The sequence below is a fragment of the Falco rusticolus genome, chromosome 12 (genome assembly GCF_015220075.1).
Source record: "Falco rusticolus isolate bFalRus1 chromosome 12, bFalRus1.pri, whole genome shotgun sequence".
Taxonomy (NCBI): Eukaryota; Metazoa; Chordata; class Aves; order Falconiformes; family Falconidae; genus Falco; species Falco rusticolus.
In genome coordinates, this window is record NC_051198.1 from 18,635,784 (window position 1) to 18,649,930 (window position 14,147).

Genomic DNA, 14,147 nt, shown 5'->3' on the forward strand with positions numbered 1-14,147 from the left:
ATTTTAAATTTCACCTTACTCAGTTTCTTTTCCTTGGCCCTAAGAAACTGTAAAAAGATGCTTTTCTTCTTCCGAATTCATTATTACTGAGTTACTAATCACCTTTGTTAAAATTAACTCAAACTAATGGATTGCAGTAAGCTGTATGGACTATTAAAGCTGTACCTAAAGCTTTAAGTGATGCATTCCTTTATGCAAGGATGGTTTTTTTCCTGAAGGAAAAAAACCCCAAAACCTATAAAAACTGTTATTTTGACAACTCCAACACCAAATACCTACCAGCCTTCCTTTATCAGGAAATATATGCCTCTGTTTTAAATTTAAATGTAAGTAAAATTTAAATCTAAACCAACAGAAAATACTAATTTTGTGGCTTGTATTAAAACCTCTAAGCTTTATCATGTGCTTGCTGTACTACAGAAGTAAATGTCTTGCATGTTTTAGAAATGAACAATTTTCTTGCTAATACGGCTGCACAAAAATTGACAAGGCGAAGTGAAGTTCAAGTAATATATTAATTTGCACTGCATTTAAAGTATTATTTAAATCAATGCGATTTGTTTATACAGAGTTAACAGTGATCTTGCAGTCATCATCAAGCTCAGTGTTAATACTCACTTAGTAAGTGGCCATTTACTGATTGTTGATACTGACGACTAGCTCAAAGCAAGCACAAAAGATGTTCTGAAATTCATGACAGAAGGTAAAGTCTCCTTGCATGCGCTAACACATGAATCTCACCCTAAGAATATTTTTACAACTTAGGTTCTGCAAGCCTTGAGCATGAGAAGTTCTTCAGCATCAGTCCCAGAGGTCACTTCACCTGCTCCATTGTACCGTTGCTGCTGAAGATCAGAAGGTGAGAAAGGTCTAGTTTCTACTGGGGCTTTAGTCATGGATTAGGTCGCATGGTGTGAATTGTTTTGGGGTGGATGACTCAAGGTGAAGACTGAATTGTTGATCACTAATGAGGCTCAGGCTGGGTGGGGAAGGCAGGACAGATTATCTGCTTGGACTCTGAAAATTTCAGCTTTGCTGTTTTTTGTTGTGTGGAATCCTTTTAAGTAGCTCTGCAGCCAGATTAACATGGAGGAAGTCCCTCTTGAGACTTGCATAGCTGTGTTTTTAAGTTCACTTGCATACGTAAGAGACTTTCCTTGCTGACTTAACTCGAAGGCAAGTGTCTGCTTGAGGAGGTTACCATCACTATGAAAACCTCTCTCACTAATCAAAATCCTGGAAGAAATTTCAGTGTTTAACGTTCTGTTGTCATGGTAACTATGATTCTGAGTGCATTTATTTCATAAAAATTAACAGCATTTCTGGTAATGTGACTATATGGAATTAACAGTGACCCATAATGAACAGCTAGTAGTAGCAAGTCTGGAAAGTGCTGCCAAAAAAAAGAGAAACTAACGCATGGATTGCTTCTGGCACTCTGATGTAGGGATATATTGCAGCAGCAAGAGCTTAACACTAAAAAGCAAAACAATGTCTAGAGTATCTACCCAAAGGCAGGCAAGAAGGTCATACTCAGCTTCATAGATTGTATACTGCTTTATAAAACAACTGTTTGTAAGGCTGTAAATGTTAATGAAAACTGTTTAAAAGACTCAGAATGCTGCACATCAGCTGTGTATAGTGTATCATACTGTCTCCAAATTCAACAAAGAGTTTACAAACTACATGAACAAGCTTGCTAGCAAAATGCTCCACTTTTTTTGCCTGCTAATAGAACCCCATCTGCCACATTCATTTAAAACTGGACAATTATGAAAGAATTACTAGCTGGAATATTCTAGGTTGACAGTTACCATAATTTCACGATGACGTGAAGATTTTTGTATTTGTAAATCAAAGTTTCTAATCATATTTGAGAACATTTAGACTATGACCTGAATACAACTGATGCAGCAGCATCTGTTTGAATTTGCAAACGCCCTGGTGCCCTCAAATCTCTGAAAGTTAACTGTTCTGCTGATTGCAAAGGGATGTTACTTCCTAACTGAATTTCACCACTATATCTACATCACTTCATGTGGTGTGCTGCACAAAACGATGCTGCAGCTGGTGCCAAGGTCGGTTGTAGCTTCCAGTATGCTTTCCTTGATGATGGCAGATCAGCCACCCTCTAGGAAGGAAACCTCCTGCTGCTGGCCCTGCCTTGTTGAAAGAGAAGGATTTAGTGCCACAACCACCAACAAAGGGTGATATTTGCCAGGAAGCTCTTTCTGCATTGCACATGTGAAAACATCTAGATACAATATGTTTGTTATTTGCTTGTAATTTTCAAGACAAAGCATTGGCCCATAGTACCGCTCATAAAATGGTGCTTGAGTCCTGCAGACTTAAGTAGCTGTGGCAGGACTTTGAGAGCTTCCAGAAGAGATGTATTTATTAAGTCAGCCTGCCAGTTTGTCCTTCCACTTTTTAAAAGCATTTTCCTTCACAACCTGTATATCCCTTCCAACCCATTTTAATTCTTCAGGGGCATACTCCGTACCTTTCATAGAGGGCTAACAGCTGAAAATTCCTTTTCTCTAGTATGAGTATGTATCTAAAATGTTTAAATGTCATAAAACAAAGATTTTCAACCATCAACCAATATTCAAATTCATCATTGTGAAATTCAGTTTTAAGTAATTAAAAAAACAAAACAAAAATAAAAACCCTGATGAGGGCTAGCAGTAAGGGATTAATGAGCAGAAGTGGAAACTGAAATGCATATAAACCAGTGATTTATGTTTGACTACGTTTTCTATGGTTGTATATAAATTATCTATTAAGAGTATGCTGCTGATCCATTTCAGAGCCTGCAGAAGTGGTTTATTTGCACAGAAATTAAAATCACAGAATGGCCAGGGTTGGAAGGGACCTCTGGGCCCCTGCTAAAGCAGGTTCTCCTAGAGCAGGTTGCAGAGAGTTACGTCCAGGTGGGGTTAGATTGTCTCCAGAAAAGGGACTCCACAGCCTCTCTTGGCAGCCTGTCCAGTGCTCTGTCACCCTCAAAGTAAAGAAGTTTTTCCTCATATTCAGATGGAACTTCCTGTGTCACAGTTTGTGCCTGTTGCCCCTTGTCCTATTGCTTGGCACTACTGAAAAGAGCCTGGCCCTGTCCTCTTGATGCTCACCCTTAAGATATTTGTATATATTGATAAGATAATGTGAGGGTTGGAAGAAAAAATGGGTGTAACTTCCATATACTTGACCCTATGTAGCACTGAGGCTTGCACCTGAAAAAGGTAACTAGAAAGTACTCCTATTCCCATAGTTCAGATGCAGCATTAGGTCTTCAGTGTGCAAAAATATTATATTAGTATTATAATATGAAATGTATAGATACAAATGAAAAACAAGAAGTACAAGTTTTAAAAAATATTATTCTGAATCAATGTATATACATTACACGCGGTTTTTATATGGCACATACATCTCTAAGTTTACTCACAACAGGTCAAGCAATGGCTTTCTGTGTTATGCTTGTGTTTTGAATTGTGAGTCATTCTTGCACCTGTATTATATTATTATTCTGGATTAAAGAAGAAATTAGGTACAGAATCTTGTTCAACAAAACTATACTAGATACAGTGCCTGCCCAATTTAGATTTTTCCAAAAGGCTGGGTCAGAGTGGGATTATTTAGAAATTTACCAGACCAAGGCTGAAGACTTGCCAAGTGTAACAAAGGCTACAGTGAATCATGAGAATGTTCTTTAAATTTACATGATGTGCTTATGGCTTTTTTTTAAAAAAGAAAAAATTATACATATCAATTTGTTCTTTCTAGTCTCGTGGTGCTTGTATTGCAAATAAGGACGGGTGCTGGAAGTGGAAAATATTTTGTATTTGACTGGTTTTTTTAAACAAAAATTCCTTTTCAAAATGAAGGTTATACAGCTTGTGTGATTTTGAAAAACAGAGATGAAGAGTTGAAGACAGTTTGGTCCCTGAGTAAATATCTGGGTACTAAAACCTGTGCAATTGTTCTCACAGCCACCTTTCCCCACCACTATCGACAGACATTTATTTCTGAGCTGTAGGCACAAGCCACCACCAGTACAGCATAATCCTTAAATTGGCTCATCATCATTCCAGTTCAGGCCAGGTCTTTGATTAAAGGGCTCCTCCTGTTATATAAACATTGAAATTTATGGACCTACTTATGCTCTACGTCATGTACATCAAAAATTTTTCAGTCAGTGTAGAAACCCTGTGACAATGATGCGTTACCATGATACATAACCTTTTCATAACAAAGTGGGACATTTAGTTGGTCTGTTGTTTGCAAGAAGTGGCTGACTCCCCATTTCCTTGAGTTTCTGTCCACTTTGCGGTGTCAGTAATGCTGGTGCAGAGAGGTGATGAACAGCTCCTTTCAGCTGATGAAAGTTGTTAATATAGCTGGCAATCAGAAGAGTGATCTCCAGAATCTGTAACAGGAAATACAAAACTCTTTGAAAAACACAGTGATGTGTTTTGACTGCTGAAAAAATAGCTAACTTTTTAGCAAGTGACAATCACCATCAACTGGAAAAGTACTTGTACTTTATCAAACATATTAATTATGGGGAGAGAAGAGATGCTTAATAGAGATTTTTTCTATTGCTCCTTGCAAATAATGTCGTATTTTTCCCATCTGTATGCTAGATACTTTGTCTTCCACAGTCTTAAATGATTCAAACAGATGGCTTCTTTCACTTGGATATTTTGAAGTCCGAAAGAGGATGCTCTTAGAAAAAGCTTTTATGATGTGTTCCCTCAGTTTTGCTAGAAAATATCTACTGCTCAGAGAACTAAAGACACAGGGTAGATAAAAGGAATAAAGACTTCTGGGAGCTTTTTACCGTAGCTTCTCTTTACAATCCACACAACCTTGCCTAAAAGGGCCCAAACTGAAGGAAACTCGAACAGATCTATTTTACTATACTTATTTCTATGAAGAGTCATGTTTTGACCCAAACTTCTATGTGGAATTCTGTATTCTGTTTCATAAATTGTTCTGACTACAATTTGCTTTTTTAAAAAATATAGTCAATCTTACCAGTGAAGGAGAGAATCTAAACTTAAAAAGCATGAACAGTTTCTTTACCAAAGGTAAAAATATCCTAGGATTTTTAAGTGACTGATCCTTCAGATCTTGTGTTCTGCAATTCCACTGTATCTTCTTAAAAATTACCTCTGGTGCTGATTAAGAAAATAGACTAGTTTTTAGGTACTGCATATAATTCCTGTCCTTAATAGCCTTCTTTGTTTTCCTATGAAAAATTTGGAATGTTATAGACAGGGACATGAAAAGAAAAGGAACATATCAGTATTGTCACTGCTAGCTCTTATATTACTAATTGTTTCACTCTCTAAAACCATCTGGCAAAAGTCAATAATCTGAGAATGTTAGGAATAAAGAAGGTGTTTCATCTTTCACATCTGTTAAAGATTAACCACTAGAAAAAGTTGAAAAGTAGCAGATGGTAGGAAGCTGTTTCAGGTAATATACTAACCTTTGGTTTTGTCATGGCAAAAAGGTGTTTTTCAGTTGATTTGTCCTTTGTCTGAGCATTGTTAACAACCAACATAAAATCATCTTGATAGCCTCCGAAAGTCATCAGACTCTTATATGTATATGTAACTGTTAACCGCTAAACAAAGGAAACCAAAAAACCCAAATGCAAAGCTATAAGCAAGACAATGCAGGAATTACGACAGATAAGACAAATACTTCTTTAAAAATACAATTGAACATGTGATTTTTCAAAATTTTCAAAATGTTGTTATCCTCTTACGAATCTTGAATTTAATTGTAAATTTTGAGATAGCTTCGTTCAGACCTGCACTAGGAGGAACTTCCATTGCAGATGATAACTCTTACAGGTTTGACCTCTGTTTCTATTCAAAATTAATTAGATCAAAGATATTAGAAGCAGGTTTCAACTCAAGTGTGTAATTCACTTTACACAAGCCTTGACTGACTTTTAGAGAAGCTGATCTTAGGAATTCCATATGAAATCAAAGCAGTGTCTAAATAAATTAAATGGCAGAGTATAAGGCATCTAAAGGACTTTAACTCCAGGACTTCTTTTTGTGCAGTCATATAGTTTGCATACACACAAATGAAATTAAACTCTGTTCTCTTTTTTTCACATCTAGATGAAGCATAAATGCTCTTGAAGGCTCCTCTGCTTTCCATGCCTCAGCTCTTACTGCTCAGTGTTCAACACCACACTAGTGGCCTTTGAGTCTATGATTAGCATTTAATTTATTGTTACGACTCATACTAATTTGCTGCAGATGTTCACATTTAAAATTCATCGCAAGACAGTATTTGTACACTGTGACTTAAACTCCTTTGGTTACTAAAGCTCTTTTTGCCCTTATTTTGAAAGAGTTTTTCTCTACCCCTTGCAACATCATTTATGATACCCCTGATCCTTCCTGCAGAAAATCGGAATATTCCCTGGAATATTCCCTGGAGCATTTCTTGAATAGCAAGTAAGGCCTGCTGATGTAAACAGGCAGTGCTCTGCAGAAATGCCACAGTGAGCTCTACGAGTAGATGCTGTTATAGAGTTTTCTGCAGTCAAATGCAAGCTCATTTTTCCTGTTCTCTCCTGTTTCATGAACAGAGCTGCTGTTTGCTCTCCTCATATTCTTTGTTTTATTATTTCTTTAACTGCAAAGAAACGTAATGAAAAGGCCCGTATCAGTACTATTATAAAGTTGAGATTTTAATTTTCTGATATTCAATATTAGCACTTGCTAATAGCGCCATGCCATTCTGCTTCTTTGCAGGATATAAATTAAAGCAGGGATCTTCTCAAGGACTGCTTTTTTACACTGATTACCATGAGTCGTTTTCTGTGAAAACTTTTATTGCAAATCAAAGAAAAATCAGAGCCTAAAATGACATAATTAAATAACACTGGGTTATATTACCTACTATTAAACAAAAATAATACAATGAAAATAACAATCTTTTAAAGTAACTGCTCTTTGCAGAGTGTATGTATTATGAATAATAATGGAAAATGAAGTCTCCAGGAAAAGAAAATTAATGTTATTGTTAAGAACTGTAACTGTGGATCTCCTGACATCTGAATGATTAAAACACTAACATTTCATTAAAAGATATAAAACCTGTATCTGATAAACAAAAATAAATTCTGTGCAAAGAATTCATTAATTATTTCTATTATTAGTACTACGATAATGATGATAACATTAAAGCATTTTGAAAGGCTTGAATTTTTGCTTTATAAGAAAGACTAGATAACTCAGCATGGAAGGCTAATGCCATCTTTTATGTACTACGGTAGTGAATCTCTCCATATACTCAGTATTAAAATCTACTTTGACCAAAACTAAAAAAGAAATTTCACTTACCATAGAGCTGTAATCTAGGATGCTTATGCCATCTTCATGTACAGCAAACCATATGAAGGACTTCTCAACTGAGGATGTTGCTAGAGGCTGCAAGGAGAAATGTTCTTCAATTACTACTTCAAAATGAGGCAATATGTAAATAATTATTAATTCTCAGCTATTATAGAGCTCTCTCCATCCACAGATGTTACTGACATTTACACTGGGAGGGAACTGAAGTAAAGGAATTGAAGCAGCTGCCCAAAGCCATGTAGGTGGCCAGTGCCAGAAAGGTGAACTCTTATCTAATACTCTTGAAGCCTCCCCTGGTGCTTAGTCCAATAAAATGTATACTCTGATTAATAAAATAAAAAAATCAGGTGTTTTAAAGTTTGTTCACTAGCACGTATGTCTACATATGCAAAGAACAGAGTGCTGATAAGCAATTTTATATATATATATATATACACACTGGGATTACCTAATAAAATATAAGGGGTCAGGTGACAGTTCTGTTTAACATAGCTGTTATTTGAATCAAGAGAATTAAGATACTAGTGATTTAACAGAAACTGAGAGAGGCCAGCACAGAAGGGAGTGCTCTAAGTACCCTTAACAACATGTAGTGTTTCTGCAAGGTTCAGCTTCCATAGCTGGTTAATGATGCCTTTTCAATATTCTACTAGTTATCAGGGAAAAAAAAGTCTGAAACAGAAAGGCTATCTCAAACTCAGATACAAGAAAATGAAAAGATACCATCTAAATTAATAATGTAAAACAAGCAGTACATGTATTGGAAAGTTACTATTATGGTATACTTAGTACCATGGTTATTACATTTTACCAGTATATGGCTTAAGTTAATAATTTGACAAGAGATTCAACCAGAAAATGTATAGCACACTTGTCTTCAACAAAAAGGTACTACTGTTTTCAAAATCATATTTATATTGAAAAAAACCCACCACTCAAACTCATTAAAGTTTCTTACTTTTGCTGCAAACAATTTAGCACCAAAGAAAGACCATTTCCTGGCTACAGTGAGATAAATGCGCACACAGTCTGCAGCACTGTGCCCTCGGAGAGCCATCCATCTCGTAGACAATCGCTGACAAAGCTGTCTGTTGAAATGAAGTATGTGATTTAGTTATTGAAAAGAATTTAAATTCTTACCCATAGTGAGTTTAATGTGCAAAAAAGAATCCATTTGTTAAAATCATAATTTAATACAACTATCATTTATACAGTATTAAATAAACCTCAAACATCATTTAGTATGTTTATGCACATGAAAATTACAAACTACCTTATAATTTCTGCAACATTATGATTAAATATTGATACAGCAGTTGCAGCATAAAGGGAAAAAGTCTAGGACAGCTTTTAATGTGTTTCTACAGATAATCAATCTACCTTTATCAGTACTCAACAGCTATACCAGTTGTCATTCCAAAAATCCATCCAGCTTAGCACATATCTTTACCTGTAGCTAGTAATAGATGTGCAAGATACGGCTTAACGCTACTCTTTTTTAGTGTATCTAGGCACTGTTACCAAAAAGGGTGCTTCTGATGCATGATGCATTCACACTGCCTCTTTTCTTTTTTGGCACCATGGTGAGTTGGTTCAATAAAACGATCCTATGGAAAACTAATCCTCCAAAAAACCCACCCCGGAATACCTTTCTAGCACATTCACCTGCAGGAATGACTCACCCAGCAGCCACAAGATTATTAGACGCAGCCCAAGAAAAGGGAGAGGGAATGTGTGGTAAAGGGAGACCTTGCACTTGCAGCTTACTCTTTCTGGAAGTTTATGAAGTCAAACTGTACCCTTAGCAAAAGAATACACACAAAGGGGTATAGAGTGATTCTTTTCCCTCCACAGACTTCCATCTCTGGCCATTGGTAGTTTAGGGATTACCTGAACAGTTCAACAGATGTTTGACTTATCCTCCATGAGTTAGTCTATTCTTATACTTTGTCCTTTGAAATTAATTGCCTAACTGTTTGTTGTGCATATACTTTTGAATGAATACTGTTACCTTCTGCGTATGTAATAATGTTACTTTGTGCATACAATAGCTTTAAACTTTCTCAAACCTGTAGTGAAGAATGAGGAAAACATTTCTATGATGTTTACTGGACTTCAAAATTGCTGTCTCATTGGCTTTGGATAATTTATTACACTGTTCTGCTCTTTCTCATGTTAGTAGGTGTTGATTGAAATCACTTGCAGGTTATCCATTTTATATTAACTGATACCTTACTAGCAAGTCCATTAAGTCAACATATTGCCAATTTGACTGGCTGCAAGAGATTGCACCTATGAAGAGCAAACATTCAGATCAGATCCCTGTGTCCTTTACTTTCAGTAGTTTTTTTAGTCTGTGCAAAGACTTAATTTAGATTTGCTGAATAAGAAAAATAAGAATCTCAAAATCGCTGGGTTTTGTAACACTATGTAGTAACTTGTACAGCTTTTGCTGGAATGCATGCTTATTGGTGGTCCTCTGTTTAGAAATACACAGAGGAAATGGGTTCTTCAATTTAGTAAGAAAATAAGTTTCAAACACAGGTTTAGGCAAATATGGCATAACAGTAAGTTGTACCTAATGACACTTTGAAACTTCCTCATGTCACTCCTAGATTTTTAGAGTATGAATCAGAATATACATCTCACCTTAACTGTTCCTCTGAACAACCATGCCTGTACCTCTTAGGGTAGAATCTCTCCAAAACTTGTTTTAAAGTTTGATTGGACTTGGACTGGGAAGTGACTTGCCCTGCTGGAGTTGAAAAAGGCCGTTCAAAATCTCCAATCTCTACCTGAGGGGAAAATCATGAAGAACATTATGTGTTACTCCAGAGCAATTTTCCAGCTGGATGTTAGGAGCTGTCTTCTTCTCTTTCTTATGAAGTATAAAATGAAAAAGTTTGTCAATTAATGTATATTTTTCACAGACATAAAAGTCATGCGAGTAATTTTATTTTTCTTATTTTATATTTACCATAAAAGAGGATAAATATCAAGTATAAATTGTACAAATATAATACTTACTAGTTCTGTTCTGAGACTGCTAGATCTCCAGCTGACACAAACCAGTTTAGATTTATTGATAACACCATCAAACAACTTTCTCAATAACCTTCCCTTGAGCCTTTAATTTTTTTAAAATAAAACAGATCTTATGAAGACCATGTCTAGAAAAGGAGTCTTAGGCTTTCATTAAGCAGCAGTTATTTTGGTGTGTTAACTTGCAGAAATCATATAAGGAACTGTGAAGAAATGGTACTTGATTACATAGTATTTCATCGCAGAGGGCCTGACTGCATAGGAGGTAAAGCAAATTTTGTCTGTACTGGTGCCAACAGCAGCGTACACTGTAAAGCATAGTCACTGAAGTACAGAGTTAGCCTTACACAAAGATTCCAGCCCAGTGTATTTCCTGCACTATCATGCGTAAAACGTGGAGGTCACTTGACTGTCAAGCAATCCTGGACCAGTTTCTTTATTCAAGTTTTTCATCTGTAAAACTGCTGTGTGAGTCCTTAATGCACAAGGATTACCTGAGCTAAAAGAGCTGTCAATTCCATTGCTAGTTCTTTGTTTACAGGGAAAAGTCCATTGACTATTTGATCATTTGTCTGATATACTAGCAGCAGCTTCTCTCTGTCTGTCTCCCCATGGACTTGAACTGAAAAATAAAGCCTACAGAAAAGACAGAAAGTTATTAAATAAAGAAGATAGGGAAATGCATTAGCCCTGAGGATTAGCAGTATCTGCTCCAAATGTGACAAGTTTATGTCAGCATCAAAACACATTACCAGAGCAACACTTGTACTTGAACCAGTGGGCAAATATTTAATTTCAGTCTTCTGCGTTCAGTGTTGCCCTTTTTTTTGGGGGGGTGGGGGGTAGGTGGGGGGACAGCCCTGCTGTCCTCTTAAGAACTAGGAAAAATAAACTGTATTTAAAAAACCCCAAATTATCCAGTTACACCCATTTACTTTTTTTGTTGCAAGCTTTGAGTCAGCCAATATTTTTCAGATTAAGAAACTGCAAAAATAAAATAAAAATATCTTGGGACACGACAGAGATGTTATATTTGCTAAACAAACCTGTTTTTGTAAGTAAGGCGGACAGTCCTTGTGCCTTCACATTTCCCAGGGTGTTGTTCTTTGGAGGCTTGCTCCCATTTTGAAATTATGTCACAAATCTAGAAGGAAAGCAATACAAAACTGACTTTGCCATGTATTCCTCTTTGAAAACACCTCTGAATAGAAATTGTCAACTTAAAATATCTTTTACCTATTACATATCAGAAACATAAATAGCTTGAATTTTTAAAGCTACTGGAAGATAACTTTACTTGCATTTCTTAGTTGGAGCATTTAATAATTAACATTTTCACTGTTTGTTTATCCTGCAACACACATACCACCTTTGGAAACGATCCATAACATGCTTATACGGAAAGGCCAGGTATTTGATTTAGTAGCAGCCAATGAATGTGTAATTACAGAGTGAGTTGTTACATAATTAATCAAATGCTTTTGATAACTGCCTTCTCTTTCTATTGGATGCTGGAGTTTTTCAGGCCCTTTCTAGTAACTGCTATGAAGTTTGCATGAAGTTTATTCACAACAAGTGGGGTAGGTGGGCAGATGGGGAGGAGGTAGAACAGAGGTCCCGGGAGCCCTGCTGGGCTGCATGTCGCTGTTCCTTCATAAAAGAGCCCTCCTGGAAGCAGTAATGTGAACAGCTTCTACAGTTACATTTACCTTTACATTGCAATGTTACCATTTTTAAACATTTTGCTTTCCATATGGTAATTATTCTGGTAAAGGGAGAGAGCTGATCATGATGACCCTATTTGTTTGTCACTAAGGCCTGGTTGTACCAGAACTTGTAACTCAAAGTGCAGCTGTCAACACTGGCCAAAAGTTGCAAAAGACTACTTGGTAGAAGCACAAAAATTTCATTATTCATTAGTTGCTAAAAGGCTTAAAAAAATATATATTTTACTGAAGAATGATTATATTGCGTTTTGCCACTCTTTGCTGCAAAAAATTTAATTCTAGCAATAGAGGGAACTAAACTTCAGAACAATGATAAACCAAACACTGGAAATTTCCTGAACTGAGCCCTAATTATTCTGTATTTAGATATTTTTTTCTTCCCCAGGATCTCCACCCCAGTGTCAATGACTTTTTGGACCTCAAATGGTCATATTTTGGAGCTATACCAGAAATGTTAACTGAAATCTCTAAATGCATGTTGGACTCCAATGGCTTTTTACTTTTAAGGAACTGTGAATAGTAACAGCATACTTTTTCTTTTTTAACCCAGCTGTTACTTCTCTGAATAATATCAGTCTCTTAAACAAAGCTTTTAAATATAGTTCGCTGAATGAATTTGAGCAGTTGAAAAAGTGATTTTTTTTTCAAATCTTTCCTTTTATGTTATGAAGAAAAAACCCTAAAGACAGTTTTTAGCCTGAAAAACGTTTTCCTTTACATTGTCTGAAGAGAGCTGTGTATAATGAAGATACATTGTTGTTTTACATGCCAGACTCATTCAAGGCTTTTGTTTACCTTGATATTTCCTTGAAGACAGTGCTCTATATCCTTGCCAGAGGGATCATCAGAAAATAGTGCAAATCCTGACTGAGCTGGTTTCCTCATTCCTGTATCCTGATTCAGGGTGTTGAGAAATTCCTCCACTGTGGTAGAGGCATCAAACCCAACAACCTAAAAAAGCAGCCAAAATATATTTTGCTTATAAACAGCCCCCCTTAAATCTAAATTTTTGAAAAATAATACCTCTAGAATAACAGTGAGAATGTAAGACCCATTATATCCTCTGTGAATAACTTATCACTGTTGGAAATTATTTTCTACAAAGGGTCTGGAGAAGATTCAAGATTTCCACATAGGAAGTCCATTTCATGGAGTTTTTCTCTATCCAAAAAATGATTAACTTCCCAGCAGATTGTACCTTATTGCATTTTGTTTATAAAATCAAAGTCACTACCAAAATGCTTTCAAATGTACTATTTTTATTTTCTTTACAGTCGTTTCTTTGCACTTGCTGCACTTGAATTTCTGCTACAGAATTTATGCAACAGAAAGCAGTCTAGTATCTGAGCTTTTTGTGACAAATACTACTTGAAAAATGCAAAGTATAACTACCCACACTTTCCAATATGGTAGTGAAACAAGTGAGATCAATTAATCCTTTTTCATCACGTGCAACTTCAGATGGATATTAGATGGCAGATCTACATTGGCAGATCTGAAATATTTTACCAATGTTGCTCTGTTAGTACTACATAGGTCAGTAATATATAAAACCTTGTAAGTTTTATTTCACCAAATCTGAATTTGTGTCTGTTGTTACTAGTATTACAGCCTTTTAGCAAGAGATGGCAAATGTCTTTTGTACAGGTGTTAGTTGCTGATATTCACTTAAATCTGTTTTGAGGGTGTTCTGTATTTGACATGATGAAGATGTTTTACCCTTTTGGTAAAGAAATGACTTGAAAATGAATCTTGGACTTCTGTTTTGGGTTTCTCACTGGTTGGCATTAAAAAAAAATCTGCTTAATCTAGCTTCATAGATGAATACAAAAGTTTTCAATACCACTATAATTGTTTAATTGCTGATCCCACTGAAGTAATTTACATATTCAATTGTAATTTTCATAGCATTTGGAAGTATACATTTTTCAACAATGAGCAGCTGGGCAGTTTTTCCTTTTTTTTGTTAAAACTGAATTTTGAAACCTTT

General features: G+C 35.8%; 1 protein-coding gene across 3 annotated transcripts in view; it reads right to left on the bottom strand.

Annotated features, from left to right (window-relative positions):
• Window positions 1-3,360: 3,360 nt before the first annotated feature.
• The window catches only part of PLEKHH2 (pleckstrin homology, MyTH4 and FERM domain containing H2), a 56,975-nt gene continuing 46,188 nt past the window's right edge, over window positions 3,361-14,147 (bottom strand). For 2 of the 3 annotated variants that reach the window (XM_037405692.1, XM_037405693.1), the window contains exons 23-30: window positions 12,953-13,108; window positions 11,477-11,574; window positions 10,925-11,066; window positions 10,038-10,183; window positions 8,347-8,476; window positions 7,377-7,463; window positions 5,498-5,635; window positions 3,361-4,429 (exon numbers count right to left, since the gene is read on the bottom strand). In XM_037405692.1, the coding sequence (XP_037261589.1) occupies window positions 4,247-4,429; window positions 5,498-5,635; window positions 7,377-7,463; window positions 8,347-8,476; window positions 10,038-10,183; window positions 10,925-11,066; window positions 11,477-11,574; window positions 12,953-13,108 (1,080 nt within the window). In that variant the 3' untranslated portion in view covers window positions 3,361-4,246. Of the gene's footprint in view, window positions 4,430-5,497; window positions 5,636-7,376; window positions 7,464-8,346; window positions 8,477-10,037; window positions 10,184-10,924; window positions 11,067-11,476; window positions 11,575-12,952; window positions 13,109-14,147 lie in introns of those variants that run through there. The other variant, XM_037405694.1, reaches the window with a different exon arrangement.